We start from the raw sequence: 19,637 nt of genomic DNA on the forward strand, positions 1-19,637 counted from the left end.
CTCCCTGAAGTCCTGTCACAGCGCACACCCACAACCTCCACCAGCGCAGAGACACACACCTCGGTGGGACCTAGCTTTAGAGTAGCCTCAGGATCTCAATCTGGTGAGCACATCGCACTTTCTGATCCACAGCAGGCACAGGCAGAGACTTTCCAGGTCCCTGGCACTCGGAAGATTGCTGGAGGCCAGATGTTTCTGAGTCCGAGTCAGATGACGAGCCTCTGGACTTAGTCATGTCACAGTTGCTGGAGCTGCAAAGGCAACCTCGGGAACAACAGGAAAGGATCTCTGCTGCACTCCTCAGATTGCAAGGCATGATGGAGAAGTCCGTCCGTCTTCAGGCTGAGGTAATAGCGCCGGCATTGCAATGCACCGAGGTCAACACTGGCAGGATGGCAGCCGCCATGGAGGCCTTGGTCCAGGACGTCACTCCTGCACTGCTGCACGGGCTTAACTCCATCGCTGATGTCATAGTTGGCCTCCAACAGTGTATACACGAAAGGGGTTCTGGGCAGCTCGATCTCACTCCAGGTACCCCTTCCGCTCCTGGAGTCAGCCAGGGGCCGTCGGGCACCCATAGGGAGGAGGATCAGCAGGTGCACGCTCCGGGGCCATCCACCCAGGTGTCTCTGGGAGTGACCAGCCCCTCCGAATTCTATCTTCCAGTGATCTCCGCAGATCCAGCTTCACAGGCCGAGGAGGGTGCCACTGCCGCGCAGCAGGACCCCAAAAGCAGGCCGGGGCCCTCCAAGTCTTGGCCCTCCAGAGGATGCCCGCCAAAGTCAACACAGACAGGGCGTCACAGTCAGCAGGCTGCCTCCACCTCCACTGTGGATGTCCAGGGAGCACCAAGACGTAGCGGCAGTGTTAGGAAAGTTAGGTAAAAGTACTTGCACAGCCTGGCGATGGGTGTTGATGGCTTGTACATATTGTTCACCCGCCCGATTGTTTGTCCCTCTTCCGCGGCTACGTTCGTGGCCGGGTGTCCCTGGAGAGGGAGCACGCGGTGTCTGCTGGCACCATCGAGGCCTTCCGTGCCCGGTGGGCGCCGCGGGGACTGGGGTGTTTTGTTGACCCCTTTAATCACATTTTGGTTTAATGTTTGTAAGTTTCCTTTAAACTTTGTCCTTGGTTTTACAGCTGACCTGAATTAGGGGCTGTGCTTGATTTATCCCTTGTCATTGTTAATTTAGTTAATTGTTTTGACTCGAAAAGAGTTACATATTGTTCACTATTGGCAATAAACTTCTAAGAATGTCACCATGCCTGTGGCTCCTTGTTCTGATGAGCAGTGTTCTTGTCACTCAGATGTGAAACCTTTCTGCACAAGATAAAAGGCAGGCGTCTCAGTCCAGGGCTCTTCCCTGTGCAGCCTTCAGACCAGTGATGGTCCAGCCTCGCACTCCCTGGAAACATTACTGATGCCTGCACCTCGGCAGTGCTGGTCATTGCTGTCAGAATGTGGTGGGCAGGCGCCACAGAGTTCTCTCATTCTCTCTGTGTGCTCTCAGCACCTTTAAGGTGGGGCTGGCCCCCATCACACCAGCATCTGCGAGCAGTGATGCTGTGCACCAACTCCTGAAGGGTTGAGGTGCTGAAGGTGGACACTGCATAAGATTTGTCTAAAGTTTCATGGCTGTGTCTCTGAGATGGCCCTGATCATGGAGCGCAAGTGAGCTGCCCTCAGACAGACAGGAGTCAGACATACTCAGAGGCTATGTGAAGAGCTATGGAGTGTCCTCACTGCATGTTGTCATCATCCTTCTGCGATCGAGTGACTATTAGGGCCTCCACTGTATCTCCATGACAGGAGCATTCTCAGAGGGTATTGGCGCTGCAATAAGCCAGACTGGAGTCAAACGTTCACAACTGCGATGTGAGGATCTATGGGGACACCTCACTGCATGTTGTCATCATCCTCGCCTGCCTCGTCTAGCCAGTGCGAGAGCTTCATCCCCATCATTGTCAGCGAGGACCCCTTCACCCCCGTCGGTGTCCTCCTCTTCGGAGATGTGCAGCTCCTCCATCTCCTCCTCATCCAGCTTCTCGCCCCATTGCAGCACCTGGTTGTAAAGGGGGCAGCAGATGATGATGATGCGTGACACCCTCTGTGGACTGTATGGCAGGGCTTCACCAGACCAGTCCAGGCACCGGAACCACATCTTCAGCATCCTGATGGTCTGCTCCACCAAGTTGCAAACTGCAGCATGAGCCTCATTACAGCGTCACTGCTGCAGTCTGAGGCCACCGCACGGATATCATCAGCCATGGCCTCTGCACGTAGCCCTTGTCCTCAAGGAGCCAACACTGCAGCCTCTGTGGACCCTGGAAGACTGTAGGGATCTGTGAGTGACTCAGGATGTAGGCATTGTGCACACTCCCACAGAGGTCACCTGAGGAGCCCTGAAAGGAGCCATTGGCATAGAAATCGCGCAACGCGGTCACTTTCACAGCCACTGGCAGTGGATGTCCTCCATGTCCCCTTGGCGCCAAGTCCTGCAGTAAGTGGCAGAAGTGAGCCACCAGGTCCCTCGACATGCGCAGTCATCAGCAACACTAGTTCTCAGTGATCTGCAAGAATACTTGTAATTAAATTAAATACAAAAAAAAGAGAAACTTCTTTAGCCAGAGAGTGGTGAATCTATGGAATTCATTGCCACAGAAGGCTGTGGAGGCCAGGTCATTGAGTGTATTTAAGACTGAGATAGATAGGTTCTTGATTGGTAAGGGGATCAAAGGTTGCGGGGGAGAAGGCGGGAGAATGGGGTTGAGGAACGTATCAGCCATGATTGAATGGCGGAGCAGACTCGAAGGGCCGAATGGCCTAATTTCTGCTCCTATGTCTTATGGTCTAATACAGGTGGCATCTATAAGCCCTGGGTGTTGCTAGGCGCCGACCAGCCACAGCTCGCTGTCACTCCTGGGCAGCGTGTGCGGGAGCCCCTGCTGCCCCTTCTTCATGAGGTTGCTGCTCCTGCCTTTGCACGGCCAGGTGCCCCAGTCGCTCTCTCCTCCATCTTCTACGGTCTCTGTTGGCCATCAGGCATACAGATAGGTCACCAGGATCCATGATCCTGACATGGTCCTCCTGCAGCATGAAAGAGAGACGTGGTTATCAGGGCTGTATTTAGCACCTTTCCTGGCCCTGTGTGACTGCCCCTTAATGCTTCCCAGAGAGTGCTGGTCACCCCTTGGATGGCCAGAGATGAGTGCGCTGCATGGCTGCCCTGTCAACCTGTGACATGGGTGACACTGGTCCAAATCAAGATGCTGAGATTGCAAGGGGCTGAGCGCGCCTCCAGCAGTGACTGCCATATGGCCAGGGTTGGCAAGAAGATCGTACAATGTTTGCAGTCTAACTGCTCCCCGGTCCAATAAAGTGGTGGCGGACTTGAAGTCTGTGCTGATGGCGGGTAAGGTATGGAGTGCTTGGTGGCCCTTTGGTGCCTCCGCGTTGCTTGCATGGGCGGGCAGGCTAGGAGCCCGACCCCAATCATATCATTGTGGCTGCGCCTGACTTGTCTCAGTTGCAGAGGCATGGTCAGTTTATACAGGTGCCCCTAACGCGTGGCCACTCCCCTCACTTACCCTGCCCCCCACCTCGATTGCCTGTGTGTGGGATGCAGCACCAGGCCAGCACTTGATCCCCCCCCCGACCACCTCAGCAGTCACCTCCGGGACCAGGCATCAGTTGCCCCCGCCCCCGAGGCCTGTAAACAGGCGAGCTGTGGAGAATGCTGCTGCTTACTCACCTTATAGTTTCCCCAAAGTGAAGGCCACCAAGTGCACGTCACCTGCGTGCTGTCGTGAAATACGTTGGCGTGCTTTCCCACCGACGTGGGCAGACAATACGGTGGGGTTCCAAGAGCCTGGCGGGATGGCCTTTTAATTACAATTGGCTCCACGCCGACCAATGGCGGGAAACGTGGCACGCTGTCGTGAAGCAGGTCACACCATATTTTCTGCACATACCACGCCTGCCATCAGTGGGCTCGGAAAATTCCGCCACATGTCTATGCAGCACATTCAAGCAAATGATCCCATGAGGTCAGCTGTGCACATAAACACAACAAAGTCAAGAACAAGCAGAGGATGTGTGGGCCATTTCAAGGAGTTTGCAGGTTGCTTTTGGCCCTCAAGCTGTTTGTTGGTCACCCTAGCTTTATGGATACTGAGAAATACAGGCTGTAATATTATTTAGTTACAAAATTCGCTTCTGAAGGGCAATTCAGGATGGGCACCAAATGCTGGCCTTGCCAGCGACCTGCCAATCCCATGGCAGAATTTATTTTAAAAGTGTAAGGTATCTTAATCCCAGTTATTTACATTATAGAAAATGTATTTTTAACCATGTCTTCCATTCCTGATTTGCAATATTTTCTTAAACAAATTCGAGTACATTATCTGTTTATATCCCCCAGCTCAAAACCTTCCTTTCCCAGCAACAGTATAATCGAAACCAAGGGAAGAAAGACATGTTGAATTCAGATATAATTAAAAGTAATATAAATAATGCATAGAAAAATAAATTTTTAAAAAATGACAGCATTTTCCCTGTATAACAGAATTTGATGAAATATATTTTGAAACTGACAACAGTAGATGTGAACAACATTTTTGTTCAACTTGCTACACGTCCAAGAATACTCCATGGAATAAAATCTTTGCAAATAGAAACAGGAAATACCCAGCAAGTCTGCCAGCATCTTTGGGGAGAGAAACAGATTTCCCGGATGGGAGAGCTAGCAAAATGGTGGGGGAAGGGACCGGGAGTGGGTGCCTGGCCCCTTCCCCCCGCCATGCCATATTGTCAGTGGTGCGAAAGATGGTGGCTCAGGCGTTAAGTAGCCAAACTATCTCAATTCTTTTTAAGGGCACCCGGCCATTGAGGTGTCTTCTCCCTGGAGCTGCAGCCTCAGCAATGGCCAGTTTTGGGGCCAGTAGCCCTGGCAGTGGCCTGTTAATTGATCTTCATGAGCAATATGCCGCCCTGGGTACTGTCACCCACCGAAGCAGGTCACCTCTTGCTTTTGGCCCCAGCGGCAGGACTTGCTGGTAATCAGCAAAATTCAGTCCAATGTTTCAGGTCTTTGCCTGACCTGAAACATAAACTCCGTTTTTCTCTCCACAGATGCTGGAAGACCTGTTGTGTATTTCCAGCATTTTTCATTTCATTTCAGATTTCCTGCATCTGTAGTATTTATCTTTTGTATTAGAATCTTTGCAAAGCTAGTTTATAAAAGTTTTCTTATTTAAGATCTTGGTATTAACGAATTATGCTGCACTTTTTAAATGGTTAAAGACTGCATAATTCTGTGACAAATCGCAGTCAAAACAGTTCATCAAAAAATTTAAATCAGTAGTGCTGAAAACACATTAAACAAAACTTTACTTTCCCCTTCCAACATAAATGAAAAGTATGCTTAAACTGGATTATTTCTTGTGTTCTTCAAATAGTCAGCAAGTTATGTCCATTTTGACATTTGTGATGTAGATCACCACAAAAAAGTACATTTGGTTTCATAACATTGTTGAATGTTTCCATCTGCAATGAAAACAAATAATGTTTTAACTACGAAATACTACTTATTATGAAGGATTTTATTGGGGAGAGCGTGCTTCCATAGCTCCTGCTGAAAATAATGCAGCAAGATTATCAATCAATCAATAACATGAGAAGCCAATGCAAAAAGTCAATCTCAGGTTGTGCAGAGCTCAGGGAGGTTTTGAAAGGTAGAGACCTTGCACATTTACAAAGTCCAGGAAATATCAAGATAGGTAGCTAAGGGAAGACTGGCAAAGTAAAGACCTGAAAAGAAAGAGGATTTGTTAACATAGAACCTTTCATGTCCTCTGAATAACCTAAAGTGCTTTACAGCCAATGAGGTTCTGCTGATTTACAAGTAAACGTGGTAGCCAAGGACCAGTGAGGTCCTAAAAACAGAACTGAGATGAATAACCAGTTAATCTGTTTTTTGTGGTATCAGCCCTGGTTCAGTGTTAACTCTCTTGACACTAAGTCAGAAGGCTGTGGGTTGTTCAGTGCGGTGCTCAGGGAATGCTGCCCTGCAGAGGTGCCATCTTTCAGATGAGATGTTAAACCAAGGCCTCATCTTATCTTTGAGGTCGATGCAGAAAAAAAATTCTGTGGCACGATTCAAAGAAGAGTAGGGTAGTTCTCTCCAGTGCCCAGGCCAATATTTATCTCTCCAACCGCATCACTAAAACAGAGTATCTGAGTTAGCTCAATGTTGTTTGTGGAACCTTGCTGCATGCAATCTGGCTTCCATGTTTACTTACATAACAATAATGACTACAATTCAAAAGCAATTAATTGGTTATGAAGCACTTTGGGACATCCTGAGTTTTATGAATGGTATTATATAAGATCTTTCTTTCTTCGGTCACCAGCTAGGTTTCTGCAGGAACGTGTGTGTACGAGAGAGAGAATTTGGCAAAGACAGGGAAATGTTTCCATTTTGTAGCCTACAACATTCAAGGTCCAGGCTCACACATGAAAGACTACTTAAGCAAGCTTTTGGAGTACCTGTTGACACCTGTGCAATTGCATTGGGTCACTGTCTTAAGTTACAAGAGCAATGTAGAAGAGGAGGAAGAAACCTTCAAAAACTTTAACAAACATTCTAGGCCCTTTCCTTTTCCAAAGAACCTGGTCTTATTTATTTGTTGAGATGAACTGGTGTGCTTCCGTCAGTGCTTCCTGCATTTCTTGATATTGAGCAAGTTTACAGGCCTCATCCACATTTAACCAGCAGAATGCCTGGTGCTCATCAGAGAGTTTTATTTCTGCGTTATAATCCTTTAGTTCTGCCAGCCAATAGATAACAGTTTTGGGTTTATTATTCACTTCGTATATAATTTCTTTTTTGTATCCATCAAGCACACTAAAATCCTTGCTTTTTAGTCCTGCTTCTTCCTCAGTTTCACGGAATGCAGTTTTAAGGTCATCTTCGCCTGGATCAACATGCCCTTAAAAAAAATACACACATATTAGACCATAATGGCCTTGAGCAACCACATCAGTGAACAATTGTACTTTACAAATCATTATTACATTTTTGCTTTATCATGTTTACTACCACAAAGCATTCTGACTGACAGATTTTTGTTTTCTTTGAATAGCAAATATCACAAATCAATCTTAGGAGGGTGAAATTTATTTTAGGCAGTATCTCTCCACATAACTGAAGTCTTACATCCATGGTACACTCTAGTAAATCTCCTCGGCACTCTTTCTATGGCCTTGATATCCTTCCTAAAATGAAGCATCCAGAATGGGACACCATACTCCAGCTGTGGCCCAGCCAGTGTTTTATAAAGGTTTAACATCATTTCTTTGGTTTTGTAGTCTATGCCTCTACTTATAAAGCCCATAACCCATAAGCCTTAACAGCATCTCAATCTGTCCTGCCACCTTCAAAGAATTGCGTACTGTTATGATATGGCAGGTGGCAATTGCCAGGCTGACCAAGTCCCTCAAAACATGGCCAAGCTATCACAACAATTTGCAATATGTATTTTTATTACAAGAAGTCAGAAGTAAAGAGTCCACTGCCACTTTTGGAGATTTTAAAGATTAAATTAAAACATTAACAAAAGGAAACTGACCAAGATTACAGTTACACAGTTAAATTTAGTCCTACAATATTTCCCAAAAGATTCCTACTTAGTTAGACTCCCAAGTAAACATCCTTCTCCTAGGCAACAGTCCAAATAGATTCTTATCTATAAAACATCCAGTAATATTACCACAAGGCACCCACTGTTGCTATAAGGAAGGTATTTTACAGCTTCTCTCTTCCTCTCACCCGACAATAGAATTCCAAGGCTTTTAAGAGAAAACCTTGCTTTTTGGAACAAACAAGCATTTCTCTGGGGTGGCTAGAGGCTACTTATTCACAAGTCTGTCTTCGCACAACCCACCTTTCAAGATCACACATGGCCATTCTTAATATTTTGTTTCTGTATCCAGATGGTATTATTTGATGTACTACCGCCCACTTTCCGTCTGCCGGAATATGAGACTGTCTCCATTTTCTCATTAACATGTTATTTTTAAGGTAATAACACTCTGGAATACATTCTATCTCAGTTTCAGAATAAGCTGTCTGATATAGCTGCCTTATTTATGAATCTTTCTGCTGTAACTCTTCTAATTTCACTAAGCTAAACACTTCAGCATCACTCTCTCCCACCTTCACTTCCTGAACAATCTTTTTAAAGACAGATCCAGCTAATTGGATGTCAGCATCCTTCCCATCTTTTAGATTATTCCTCTTCCTGTTTCAACCTGTGAGTTTGTGATCTCGTTACCACACAATCTGGAAACAATCCAGGATGCTCCTTCTGCAATATTTCTGTTGATTGCATCTTCACAGGCTGCTCCACTACAAAAGGCATCACCAACATTTGTGACCCAGCTATATCATTTCCTACAATAAATTGAACCCCTGCAATGGGCAATTTTTCCACTACCCCAACAATCACCTCACCTGTTTTCAACCTACTTTTTAAATTTACCTTACACAATGGAATATGTTTAGTATCTCCATGAATTCCACTTATACCAACATTTGTGACCCAGCTATATCATTTCCTACGATAAATTGAACCCCTGCAATGGGCAATTTTTCCACTACCCCAACAATCACCTCACCTGTTTTCAACCTACTTTTTAAATTTACCTTACACAATGGAATATGTTTAGTATCTCCATGAATTCCACTCTTTCCTGCAACACCTTCACTGGATAACAAATAGCACTATCCCATAACGTTAAGAGCTTTACTAATAAACCCACTACAGTTACACACTGGAATTCTACATTCACATACATGTTTTAGAAACTATTTTTAGACTGACTTTTTGAATCATATTGTTCAGATACTTTTAAGTAAATTACAGCTATAGGTGTCACAGTTGATTCAAATCCACCCTCGTCTTCTGGAGCTGACAGCGAATACATCTTCAGATCTTGGCAGAGGACATTTTTGTACGATACTTTAAAAATGTTCCTGGGATGTGGCAACGCTGCATTTATGCACATCTAATAAGTTTAATGTGCTGTTGCATCTTTTGTGTGTTTTAGTGTTAAATTACAAAGACTTGTACCTATAAAAGACCCTGGGTTGACACAGTTCTGTTGTATCACTTAAGTACCCATGATTATTTTTTGTTGGAACAATGCAGTCTCAGGGTGATATGGTGGAAGTGTTTAAAATCATGAAAGAATAGGGCAGGGTAAAGCAGACTGTTTCCAGTATTTGAGTGGCCTTGAACAAGGGACAAGATTAAATGTAAGAAAAACTTCTTTACACTCAGATTTGGGGAGCTGTGGAATTCACTTGCAGTGTTCATGGTTGTGGCCAAAATGGTGGTTCAGATTTTGCAGTTCGCAGCGAAGGAACAACTTTTGCCCTAAACCACATCCAGCAGCCCACAGATTTTTATAAGGCTTGTCAGCAGAGACTCCAGTCATCCTATGTTTGTTTGAACTCACCACCCTCTAATTTTTCCGAGTTAGAGATTGTTCAGCAGTAATTATCATTTACTACACCATTAATAACACACTTCTGATTATAGAAAGTCTAAGATTTTCATCCAACTTTAGAGAACAGTGGGTAAGTAGCCTAAATTTGCATCATCACAATGATGTCTACAAGTTCCACCTGCGAAGACTGCATCAGCACAGTTTGCAGAGGAGCAGGATATCACTGACAGCAACTTCCAGATTTCTGTGTTTAAACATGCATGTACAGACACCGGAAATTACAGTTATACCCAGAAATAATGGTGAAGGCTGACAGCCTCATAATTACGAGAACAGCAAAATCCAGGCCATTGTCTACATTCAACAATAGATTGGGATTAGGGTGGGTAAATGTGATTATCTTTGTTGGCATATATATTTGTTGATTATTTTTATTACTAGAACTAGGGGACACAATTTAAGACGGCAACGAGGAGAAATTTTTTCTTTGAAGGTTGTCAGTTTTTGGAATTCTCTTCCCAGAAGAGCGGTGGATGCATGGTAATTGAATAGTTTTAAGGCTGAGTTAGATTGATTCTGGATTGACAAGGAAGTCGAAGGGAAAGTGGAGTTGAGGTCTCAATCAGATCAACCATGATTTTATTGACTGGCGGACTTGGCTCTGGGGCCAAATGGCCTACCCCTGCTCGTAATTCATATGGATAGTAAACTCCAATGAGGGTTGGTTGGGTCAAATATTATTCACATTATCAATCTGTGGTATCTAACACATCTCATTTGGCCCTCAATTGGCATCTTGTTTACTTTTGTTTCATGGAATACATTTGGTGCTCACACCTAACAATACAAAGCTGATCAGCATCCAGCTAAATCACATTCACTCCCTCCTGATTTATCTTAACTGAGCAGCAGCTGAAGTAACAGTGACATCTCAGAAAGTGGGAAAGCTGGTCCCCATGAAGTACAGATTGGCAATCAGCCTGTAAAGCTGGTGCAGCTACAATATCAAGTTGAACTGTTGGTACGTTTTACCATCAGGCAAGCAAGCCACAACTCCCCTATTTCTTTGGATTGCTTGGTCCAGTTCTGAGTCTATTTCATAGAATGATCACAGCAAAGGAGGTCATTTGGCCCATTGTGTCTGTGCCAGCTCTCTCCAGCGGCAATTCACCTAGTGCCACTCTTGCACACACCACCCCCCACCCGCCCCGCGCAAATTTTTCCTCTTAGGATAATAATCCAATTCCCTTTTGAAAGTTTCGATTGAACCTGCTTCCACTACACATTCCGGCATTGCATTTCACTGCGTAAAGAGGTTTTTCCTCTTTGGTTTTTGACAATCAAATTTAAACAGCAGCTCTGCTGTTTCCCCGTGTTCATAAGGTTCCCTAATCTTTCCGGGGAGTTGGGTGCCCACCATTCCGGTAATAATCTGAACGCCATCCCTGGCTGCTCCCGCACCGGACAAGAGGCGGTATTCCCGCCCCTTGGGTAAAGCTCAGGATCAGCCTCACCTTTAGGAGGCGTCCAGTGATGCCTCCCATAAGAAGTCTGTAAAAGTAGGAACTCGATTTCCTGAAGTTTGGAAGCTAATCCCGCATTGAATCTCCTGAAAATGATCAATCCACAGGCCCGGAGAGTCATGGTCGGAAACTAGAACTAGCGGTCCAACCCCCAAAATCGGAAATACAGAGTGATTGGCGGGCCGCGCTGAGTTTTCACCAATTAGAGACGCGATTTGGAAACTCGCAATTAAGAGCGACATTGACAGGTCCACTTCAATTTGTGTTTTTAAGGTTGTCCCTTTTCTCATTCGTTCATCGGCGGCTCCTGAAAGTCTTCGTCAAACAAGAACCGACTCCCGATTGGTTGGTAAGAGTCCGGGTCTTGTGATAGGTCAGCGCCTCCGCGTGGCCGGGCTTCTGCGGATGGCTCGGCAGTGATTGGTCAGAGAGTGGGAATCCGGTAAACCTGTCCTGCGCTCTGATTGGTCATCTCTAAGCGCGGGCCCGGTGGCGCGGGTTTTTGCTGCGTGGCTTTCAAACGGCCTGCGGCGTTGCCATGGATCTGAGCGGCGCCCTGGTTACGGCAGGAGAGAAGAGCAGGATGAGAGGAAGCTGCAAGGCCGGTACGTTGGTGCTCATAACAGCAACTGATTCAACATCAGCAACTGCCGATGTTTATAAAATATAATAATAATGTTATAAAAAGGATATAGAGGTACTGGAGAGAGTGCAGAGAAGATTTACAAGGATGATATGTGGGTATCAGGAAAGGATTGACAGGCTGGGTCAAAAGGCTGAAGGGAGAGCTAATAGAGGTCTTTAAAATTATGAAAGGTTTTGATAGAGTGGTTACAGAGTGAATGTTTCCACTTGTGGGGAAGGACATAACTATAGGCCTTCAATATAAGCAATACTCAATGTTAACTGCTTGGAAAAGTCAACTTACAGATGTGAGAAATGTCAGTGCCAACTTTTCACATTTATTGTTGATCCTCATTATTAAAATCACAAGTTATTAGCGACTTACAGTGGCGCAGAACAGACTTGTGAGCAAAGTGATAGCTCATGGAAGAAAAGAGACAGTAGTAGCATAGATATGAAATTGGCTTAGTGATAGGCCACGGCCTCTGAACAAGGAACCAGTCATTTAGGGCTGAGATAAAAAGCAATTTCTTCGCTCAAAGGGTCGTGAACCTTAGTCATTTATATTTGTCGGAGATTGACAAATTTTTGTAGACGAAGAGAATCAAGGGTTAATGCAGGAAGATGTTGTTAAAATCAACCTTGATTTTATTGAATGGGGGAGCAGACTTGAAGGGCTGAATGGCCTACTCCTGTTCCTAAGTGCGAAGCCATGGACGCCACCGGCATCCTAGCTGACCACATGTGCAGGAAGTGCTGTCAGCTGCAAAAACTTGAGCTCCGGGTTTCAAAGCTCGAGCGGCAGCTGGAGTCACTGTGGCGCATCCGCAAGGCTGAGAGCTATGCGGATAGCATGTTCAGAGAGGTGGTCACACCGCAGCTTAAGGGCTTGGAGACAGAGAGGGAATGGGTGACCACCAGGCAGCCCAAGAGAAGTAGGCAGAGAGTGAAGGAGACCCTTGGGTCCCGCTCACAAATCGGTTTTTCATTTTGGAAGCTGGTGAAGGCACTGGTTCCTCAGAGGAGTGCAGTCAGAGCCAAGTTTGAGGCACCATGAGCAGTTCGGGTGCACAGGAGGGGAGAAAGAAGAAAAAAAGAGCTATAGTGATAGGGGATTCATTGGTTAGGGGAAGAGACAGATGTTTCTGTGGCCGTAGACATGACTCCAGGATGGTATGTTACCTCCCTGGTTCCAGGGTCAAGGATGTCACAGAGCGGCTGCAGGATATTCAGGGTGATCAGCCAGAGATCGTGGACAACATTGGTACCAATGACTTAGATAGGAAGGGGGAATGTGGTCCTGCAATCAGAATTTAGGGAGCTAGGTAGAAAATTAGCAAGCAGGAGTTGTAATGTAGTAATCTCCAGATTGCTCCCAGTGCCACGAGCCAGTGAGAACAGAAATAGGAGGATAAGGCAGATGAATGCGTGGCTGGAAAGATGGTGCAGGAGGGAGGGTTTTAGATTCTTGGGACACTGGGACTGGCTCTGGGGGAGATGGCACCTGTACAAGCCGGACAGGTTGCACCTGAACAGAGCTGCGACTGAGTTCCTTGAGGGCCGTTTTGCTAGTGCTATTGGGAGGACTTTAAACTAACTTGGCAGTGGTGTGGGAACCTAGATAAAATATTAGAGAGGAATACCTGGGTGCACAAAATACTGGGAGAGACAGATAGCACTCATATAGAGAATAATAAGTTAATAGGTAAAGTTGGGTAAGGGAGAAAGTAACAAAATCTAAATCAGGGTTACTATGCATGGATGTGAATGCACGGAGTGTAGTAAATAAGATTTGGGAGTTACAGGTGCAGATTGCCTTTTGGAAATATATGGTGTGGCTATAACAGAGACCTGGCTCAAGGAAGGGCAGAACAGGGTGTTAAATATTCCTGGGAGTTCAGAAGAGATAGGAAAGGAGGAGGGGTGGCAATATTGGTTAAGGAGAGCATTGCAGTGCTGGAGAAAGAGGATGTCCCAGAGGGTTTAAGGACAATCAATTTGGCTAGAGCTAAGGAACAAAAAGGGTGCAATTACATTGCTTGGTGTAATCTACAGACCACCAAATAGTGAGAAGGACGTAGAAGAACAAATCTGCAGGGAAATTATAGAGAGATGCAGACCTTATAGAGTAGTTATAAAGGGGGACTTTAATTACTGTCCAAATGTAGACTTGGACAGGGGTAGTGTAAAGGGCGGAGAGGGGCAAAAGTTCTTAGATTATGTTCAGGAGAATTTTCTACAGCAGTATGTGTCCAATCCAACAAGAAAAGATGCATTGTTGGACCTGGTTCTTAGAAATGAGGTTGGCCAAGTAGATCAAGTGTCAGTGGGGGAATGTTTAGGAGACAGTGATCATTATATTGTACATTTTAGGATGATGATAGAAAAGGATGATCAGCAATCCAGAGTAAAACTGGACAAGAGCTGACTTCGCTGAGGCAAGAATGGAGTTGGGCAAAATAGACTGGAACGAAAGATTGACAGGAAAAACTGGAGCTGAACAATGGGCTACCTTTAAAAAAGAATTGGTTTGGGCACAGTCAAGGTATGTTCCATTGAAAGGGAAAGGTAGGACAAACAAACCCAGAACCCTCTGGATGAAAAAGGAGATAGAAATTAAGATAAAGAAGAAAAAGTGCACTTATGACGGGTAGAAAATACAACTGAGAACCAATAGGAATACAGAAGGTCCAGAGGGGAGGTGAAAACGCATATTACAGAAGTGAAGACGGATTATGAGAAAGGACTGGCAGCCAACATAAAGGGGAATCCCAAAGTCTTCTATAGACATATAAATAGTAAAAGAGTGGTAAAAGGAGGAGTAGGGCCAATTCGGTACCTAAAAGGGAATTTATGCATGGACGAAGGGGCCATGGCTGAGGTATTAAATGAATACTTTGCATCCATTTTTACCAAGGAGATAGATGCTGCCCAGGCCATGGTGACAGATGAGGAAACTCTGTCACTAGAGGGGTTCAAAATTGATAAGGAGGAAGTGTTGAATAGACTGTCGGTACTTAAAGTTGACAAAGCACTGGGACCAGATGAGATGCATTCAAGGATATTGAAGGAAGTGAGAGTAGAAATTGCAGGGGCACTGGCCATAATCTTTGTCTTCCCTAGACTCAGGGGTGGTGCCAGAGGACTGGAGAATTGCAAACATTACTCCCTTATTCAAAAGAGTTTGTAAGGATAAGCCCAGCAATTACAGACCAGTCAGTTTAACTTCAGTGGTGGGCAAGATTCTAGAAACAATTATTCGGGATAGAATTAGTAGCCACATGGAAAAATATGGGTTGATAAGGAACAGCCGGCATGGATTTCTGAAGGGGAAATATTGTTTAACTAACATGCTGGAGGTCGATAAGGGTGATGCTGTTGATGTGGTGTACATGGACTTTGAAAAGGCATTTGACACAGTACCACACAACTGACTTGCTCATGGAATAAAAGGGACAGTAGCAACGTGGATACAAAATTGGCTGAAAAATAAGCGGCGTGTAATGGTCAATGGATATTTTTCAGGGTGGAGGAAGGTTTGTAGTGGAATTCCCGAGGAGTCGGTATTGGGACCCTTGCTGTTCCTGATATATATTAATGATCTAGATCTTGGTGTGCAGGGGACAGTTTCAAAGTTTGCGGATGATACGAAACTTGGGACTGTTGTGAACTCCAAGGAGGATGGTGTGGAACTTCAAAGGGACATAGACAGGTTGGTGGAGTGGGCAGATAGGTGACAGATGAAGTTCAATGCGGAGAAGTGTGAGGTGATGCATTTTGGTAGGAAGAACATGGATAGACAATATAAAATAAGAGGTGAAATTTTGAAAGGGGTGCAGGAGCAGAAAGACTTGGGTCTTGTGCATAGATCATTGAAGGTGGCAAGACAGATGGAGAGAGCAGTTAATAAAGCATATAGTATCCTGGCCCTTATTAATAGGGACATAGGGTACAAGAGCAGGGAGGTAATGCTGAATTTATATAAGACACTCGTTAGACATCAGCTGGAATATTGTGTACAGTTCTGGACACCATATTATAGGAAGGATGTGAACACGTTGGAGAGAGTGCAGAAGAGGTTTACAAGAATGGCTCCAGCAATGAGAAACATCAGCTATGAGGATAGATTGGAAAGGTTGAGACTGTTCTCCTTGGAGAGAAGAAGGCTGAGAGGAGATTTGATAGAGATGTTCAAAATCATGAGGGGGCTGGACAAAGTAGATAGGGAGAAGCTGTTCTCACTCGTAAAAGGATCAAGAATGAGAGGGCACAGATTTAAAGTGATTTGCAAAAGAAGCAAGCGTGACGTGAGAAAAAACTTTTTCTCACAATGAGTAGTTCGGGTCTGGAATGCACTGCCTGGAAGTATGGTGGAGACAGGCTCAATCAAGGCATTCAAGAGGACATTAGATGATTATTTGAATAGAAATAATGTGCAAGGGTATCGGGAAAAGGCAGGGCAATGGCACTAGATCATAATGCTCGTTTGGAGAGCCAGTGCAGAAATGATGGGCCACATGGCCTCCTTTGGTGTTGTTAAGGTTCTGTGGTTAGTCCTTACGTACTTATTATAGTTTAAATAAGATGACATGATCAAACTACTATACCAGGTCTATAATTTCAAATTAAAATATACTTTGAATGTTACTATTATACGAAATATCATCAAAATTACTCAGTGATCATTGTTGATTATTATCCACTTATCGAAAATATCAATTAAAATATTTAAATTAGAAATAAGTATATAATCTTTCGTAAATTTTAGCAGCATTACACAGACAACATTTCCTGGATGTGTGATTTCAACCTAAAAAACATAGCCGATTATGCTTAAATATATTAAATGTAAACTGTAAATACAGTGTATTTTGTGTAACAACATTTGGCTACTAAATTAGATATGAAGAGAGACTGGCAGGTGATGTAAAGAAAAACAGCAAAGGATGTTATAAATACAATTAAAACTTAAAAATGAATTTTTAAAAATGGACATGGTCAATTAACGAAATAAATCTTCTTTTGGAGGATGAAGGTACAGCAGAGATGCAAAATGAGTATTTTGCAAAAATGAGTACAAAATAATGTGATTGTATCCTTTCATTTGCACAATGAAAGGGTAGAACAGGTGAACCAAAGACACTTTTGCCCATTAACTGCTTTTTCTCTCTGGATCCTGACAGACGACTTATGTCTGAGTTTTCAGAGATACCTTAAAAGCCCATCCCTTCAGGCTCATCTCCAAGGCAACATGAATCACAAGGCCCTTGTATCCCAGTAGAAATGCTGATAAGCTATTCTTTAGACCCCTCCAACTCTAAACTATCCATTTGCTCCCAAGATAGAATCAAGCATAATTGTTTACAACCTGACATTCTCAACATCTTCCTGGGACTTCGGTGACTAGCAATCAAATCATTGTAAACACAGATGTTGCTGTTATTGTTTCCATGTGTGAACACCTTACATCTTCTTTCTAGCAAAACAACCCAGGCCTCCGCTTATATCACATCACCCAGGCCTGTTGTTAGGCAGACCTTGGAACAGATCACATGGCCCCCTTCATTTTATCCTAAAGACACAGTCCAGAAACATAGTAAGCTTATAAACCTTATGTTTGTGACAGATAATCTAAATACTGAGAAACTGAGCCTAAAACAACTCAACTCCCTGGACTGACTACAATTACTCTGAGTATAAACAAAATACGTAACAGGCTTGGAAACGTTGGTGACCATAGAGTATAAAGCATTTATAAAGTATTTCTTACCATTACATCTAGAATGGTTATAGCACACGAGAGTCCCATTGTTTATCTGATATTGGTTCGGTGGTAGCACTCTTGTCTTGGGGCGGAATCATCCTAGATTTGCACTAAGTGCGGTAGTGGGCGGGTAAAACAATGTTTTACCCAGCGGCCACAATGGCGGCTCCTCATGCCATATCCTCCTAAACCCGCTGCATTAATTATGCATTCTGGGAAAAATGCCATTTCCATGGCGGGCGGGCTCTCATTCACCCACCATACCACTACCTCGCTGCTTCATGACACCAGGCACCATATTTAAAGTGCAGCCGCACGCACACCTCTCAGTGCTTCCAGCCCAGGACTGCTGCATGGAAAACATGGCCCCAAAAGGCAAAAAGGCTGCAGCCCTCAGGTTCAATGATGCGCCCCTCAAGTGCCTTGTGGATGCTGTGGAGGCCCGCCAGGATGACCTCTACCCCCACCCTGGCTGCAGTATGGGTAGCAACATCGCCAATCCGGCTTGGGAAGCGTTGGTGAGTGCCAAAGCCCTGCAAAAGAGGACAGCCACCCAATGCTGCAAGAGGATGAATGATCTCCTTCGTTCTGCAAGGGTAAGTCACTCTTCTCATCACTCTCAACTCACATACTCTCAAACCCATCACACATCCACAGGGTCCTCACTCACTGCCAGTTCAAGGGACATCACCATTCACTCTCTCACACACACCTTCATTGTCCTCATCCCATCCATGGGACCACTCACCACCCACACATGCCAGGCATACTTATCATCTGGCATGGCAGGTGCCCTGCTTACACTCTCTCCATCTCTATTCATGCCGGACAAACTGGCACATAACAAGAGGGAGAGGGCGCAGACTGGTGGTGGAATGCCTGAAATTGAGGTCCTCACAGACTTCGAAAACAGAGACCTCCAGCTGGCTGGCGATGATCTGGACTGGTCATGTGCTGACGTTGAGGTCGGTGGTGCTCTACCAAGTGAGGATCCAGCAGTGCAACATCCGTCAGATAACCATGCTGTGAGTGATGTGTTCTGTTTCACAGGCCACTGCCATGTTCTAATTACCTCTCCTTGCTTTCACAGGCACATCTGCCAAACAGCTGACAGAGTCCACAACCCAGGGCCTCCAGTCAAGCCCCAAAGATACCTCGGAAGAGGAATCTGAAGGTACCCTCCTTGACGTCCCATCACAGCGCCTACCCACACCTTCCACCAGGACAGAGAGACATACCTTGGTGGGACCTAGCTTTAGAGTAGCCTCAGGATCTCAATCTGGTGAGCATACTGCACTTTCTGATCCATAGTAGGTAGCAACAGGGACTTACCAGGTCCACCCAGAGGACTGCTGGAGGCCAAGTTGAGCTGATAGCGCCAGCATGCCCATGCACCGAGGTCAACATTGGCAGGATGGCGGCCGCCAAGGAGACCTTGGCCAGGACATCGCTCCTGCACTGCTGCGCGGGCTGAACTCCATCGCTGATGCCATAGTTGGCTTCCAACAGTGTGCATGCGAGAGGGATGCGGGGCAGCCTGATCTCACCCCCTCTACCCCTTCTTCTCCAGGAGTCAGCCAGGGGCCGCCGGGCACCCATAGGGAGGAGGATCAGCAGGCATACCCCCTAGGGCCATCCATCCAGGTGACTCCAGGAGTGTCCAGCCCATCTGAATCCCCTCTTCCTGTGACATCAGAAGCTCTAGCTCCACAGGCCAAGGAGAATGCCACTGCCACACAGCAGGACCCCGAAAGCAGGCCGGGGCCCTCCAGGTCTCGGCCCTCCAGAGGACGCCAACCAAGGTCATCACAGACAGGGCATAGCAGTCAGCAGACTACCTCCACCTCCACTGTACGGAGAGCACCAAGACATAGTGGCATGGTTAGGAAAGCTAAGAAGATGTAACTCTTTTGAGTTATCAACAGTCACAGATTGTAACTCTTTCGAGTACATTCACAGTTCTTGGTTTCCGGGAGTGGGACATGAACCCACAACCTTCTGATTCAAAGGCGAGGGTGCTATGAACTGAGCCACAGCTGACACCTCGCTAAGAAGATGTAACTCTTTCGAGTTATCAACAGTCACAGATTGTAACTCTTTCGAGTACATTCACAGTTCTTGGTTTCCGGGAGTGGGACATGAACCCACAACCTTCTGATTCAAAGGCGAGAGTGCTATGAACTGAGCCATAGCTGACACAGCCTGGGCACTGGTG

General features: G+C 45.5%; 2 protein-coding genes across 6 annotated transcripts in view; one reads left to right on the forward strand and one right to left on the reverse strand.

Annotated features, from left to right (window-relative positions):
- Nucleotides 1-5,710: 5,710 nt before the first annotated feature.
- nudt2 (nudix (nucleoside diphosphate linked moiety X)-type motif 2) lies at nt 5,711-11,278 on the reverse strand. The gene is made up of 2 exons (XM_078551249.1): nt 11,026-11,278; nt 5,711-6,990 (listed from the first exon to the last, which is right to left on the reverse strand). The coding sequence occupies exons 1-2, from the start codon at nt 11,153-11,155 to the stop codon at nt 6,677-6,679; spliced, it is 444 nt and encodes a 147-aa protein (XP_078407375.1). The 5' UTR covers nt 11,156-11,278; the 3' UTR covers nt 5,711-6,676.
- A 248-nt stretch (nt 11,279-11,526) lies between these two features.
- LOC144686144 (kinesin-like protein KIF24) overlaps nt 11,527-19,637 on the forward strand; it is a 127,204-nt gene continuing 119,093 nt past the window's right edge. For 4 of the 5 annotated variants that reach the window (XR_013577880.1, XM_078551289.1, XM_078551292.1 and 1 more), the window contains exon 1: nt 11,527-11,639. The gene's annotated coding sequence lies outside the window, so the exon portion shown is untranslated. Of the gene's footprint in view, nt 11,640-18,582; nt 18,705-19,637 lie in introns of those variants that run through there. The other variant, XM_078551290.1, reaches the window with a different exon arrangement.

Source organism: Cetorhinus maximus, chromosome 1, assembly GCF_964194155.1.
Source record: "Cetorhinus maximus chromosome 1, sCetMax3.hap1.1, whole genome shotgun sequence".
NCBI classification, from domain to species: Eukaryota; Metazoa; Chordata; class Chondrichthyes; order Lamniformes; family Cetorhinidae; genus Cetorhinus; species Cetorhinus maximus.

Bases quoted from the DNA above. Each gene is read 5' to 3' on its own strand.
- nudt2 (XM_078551249.1), bottom strand. From the start codon at position 11,155: ATGACTCTCCGGGCCTGTGGATTGATCATTTTCAGGAGATTCAATGCG. The intron at 6,991-11,025 runs GTGAGGCTGATC...ATTTTTTTTAAG, and splicing joins TCACTGGACGCCTCCTAAAG to GGCATGTTGATCCAGGCGAA.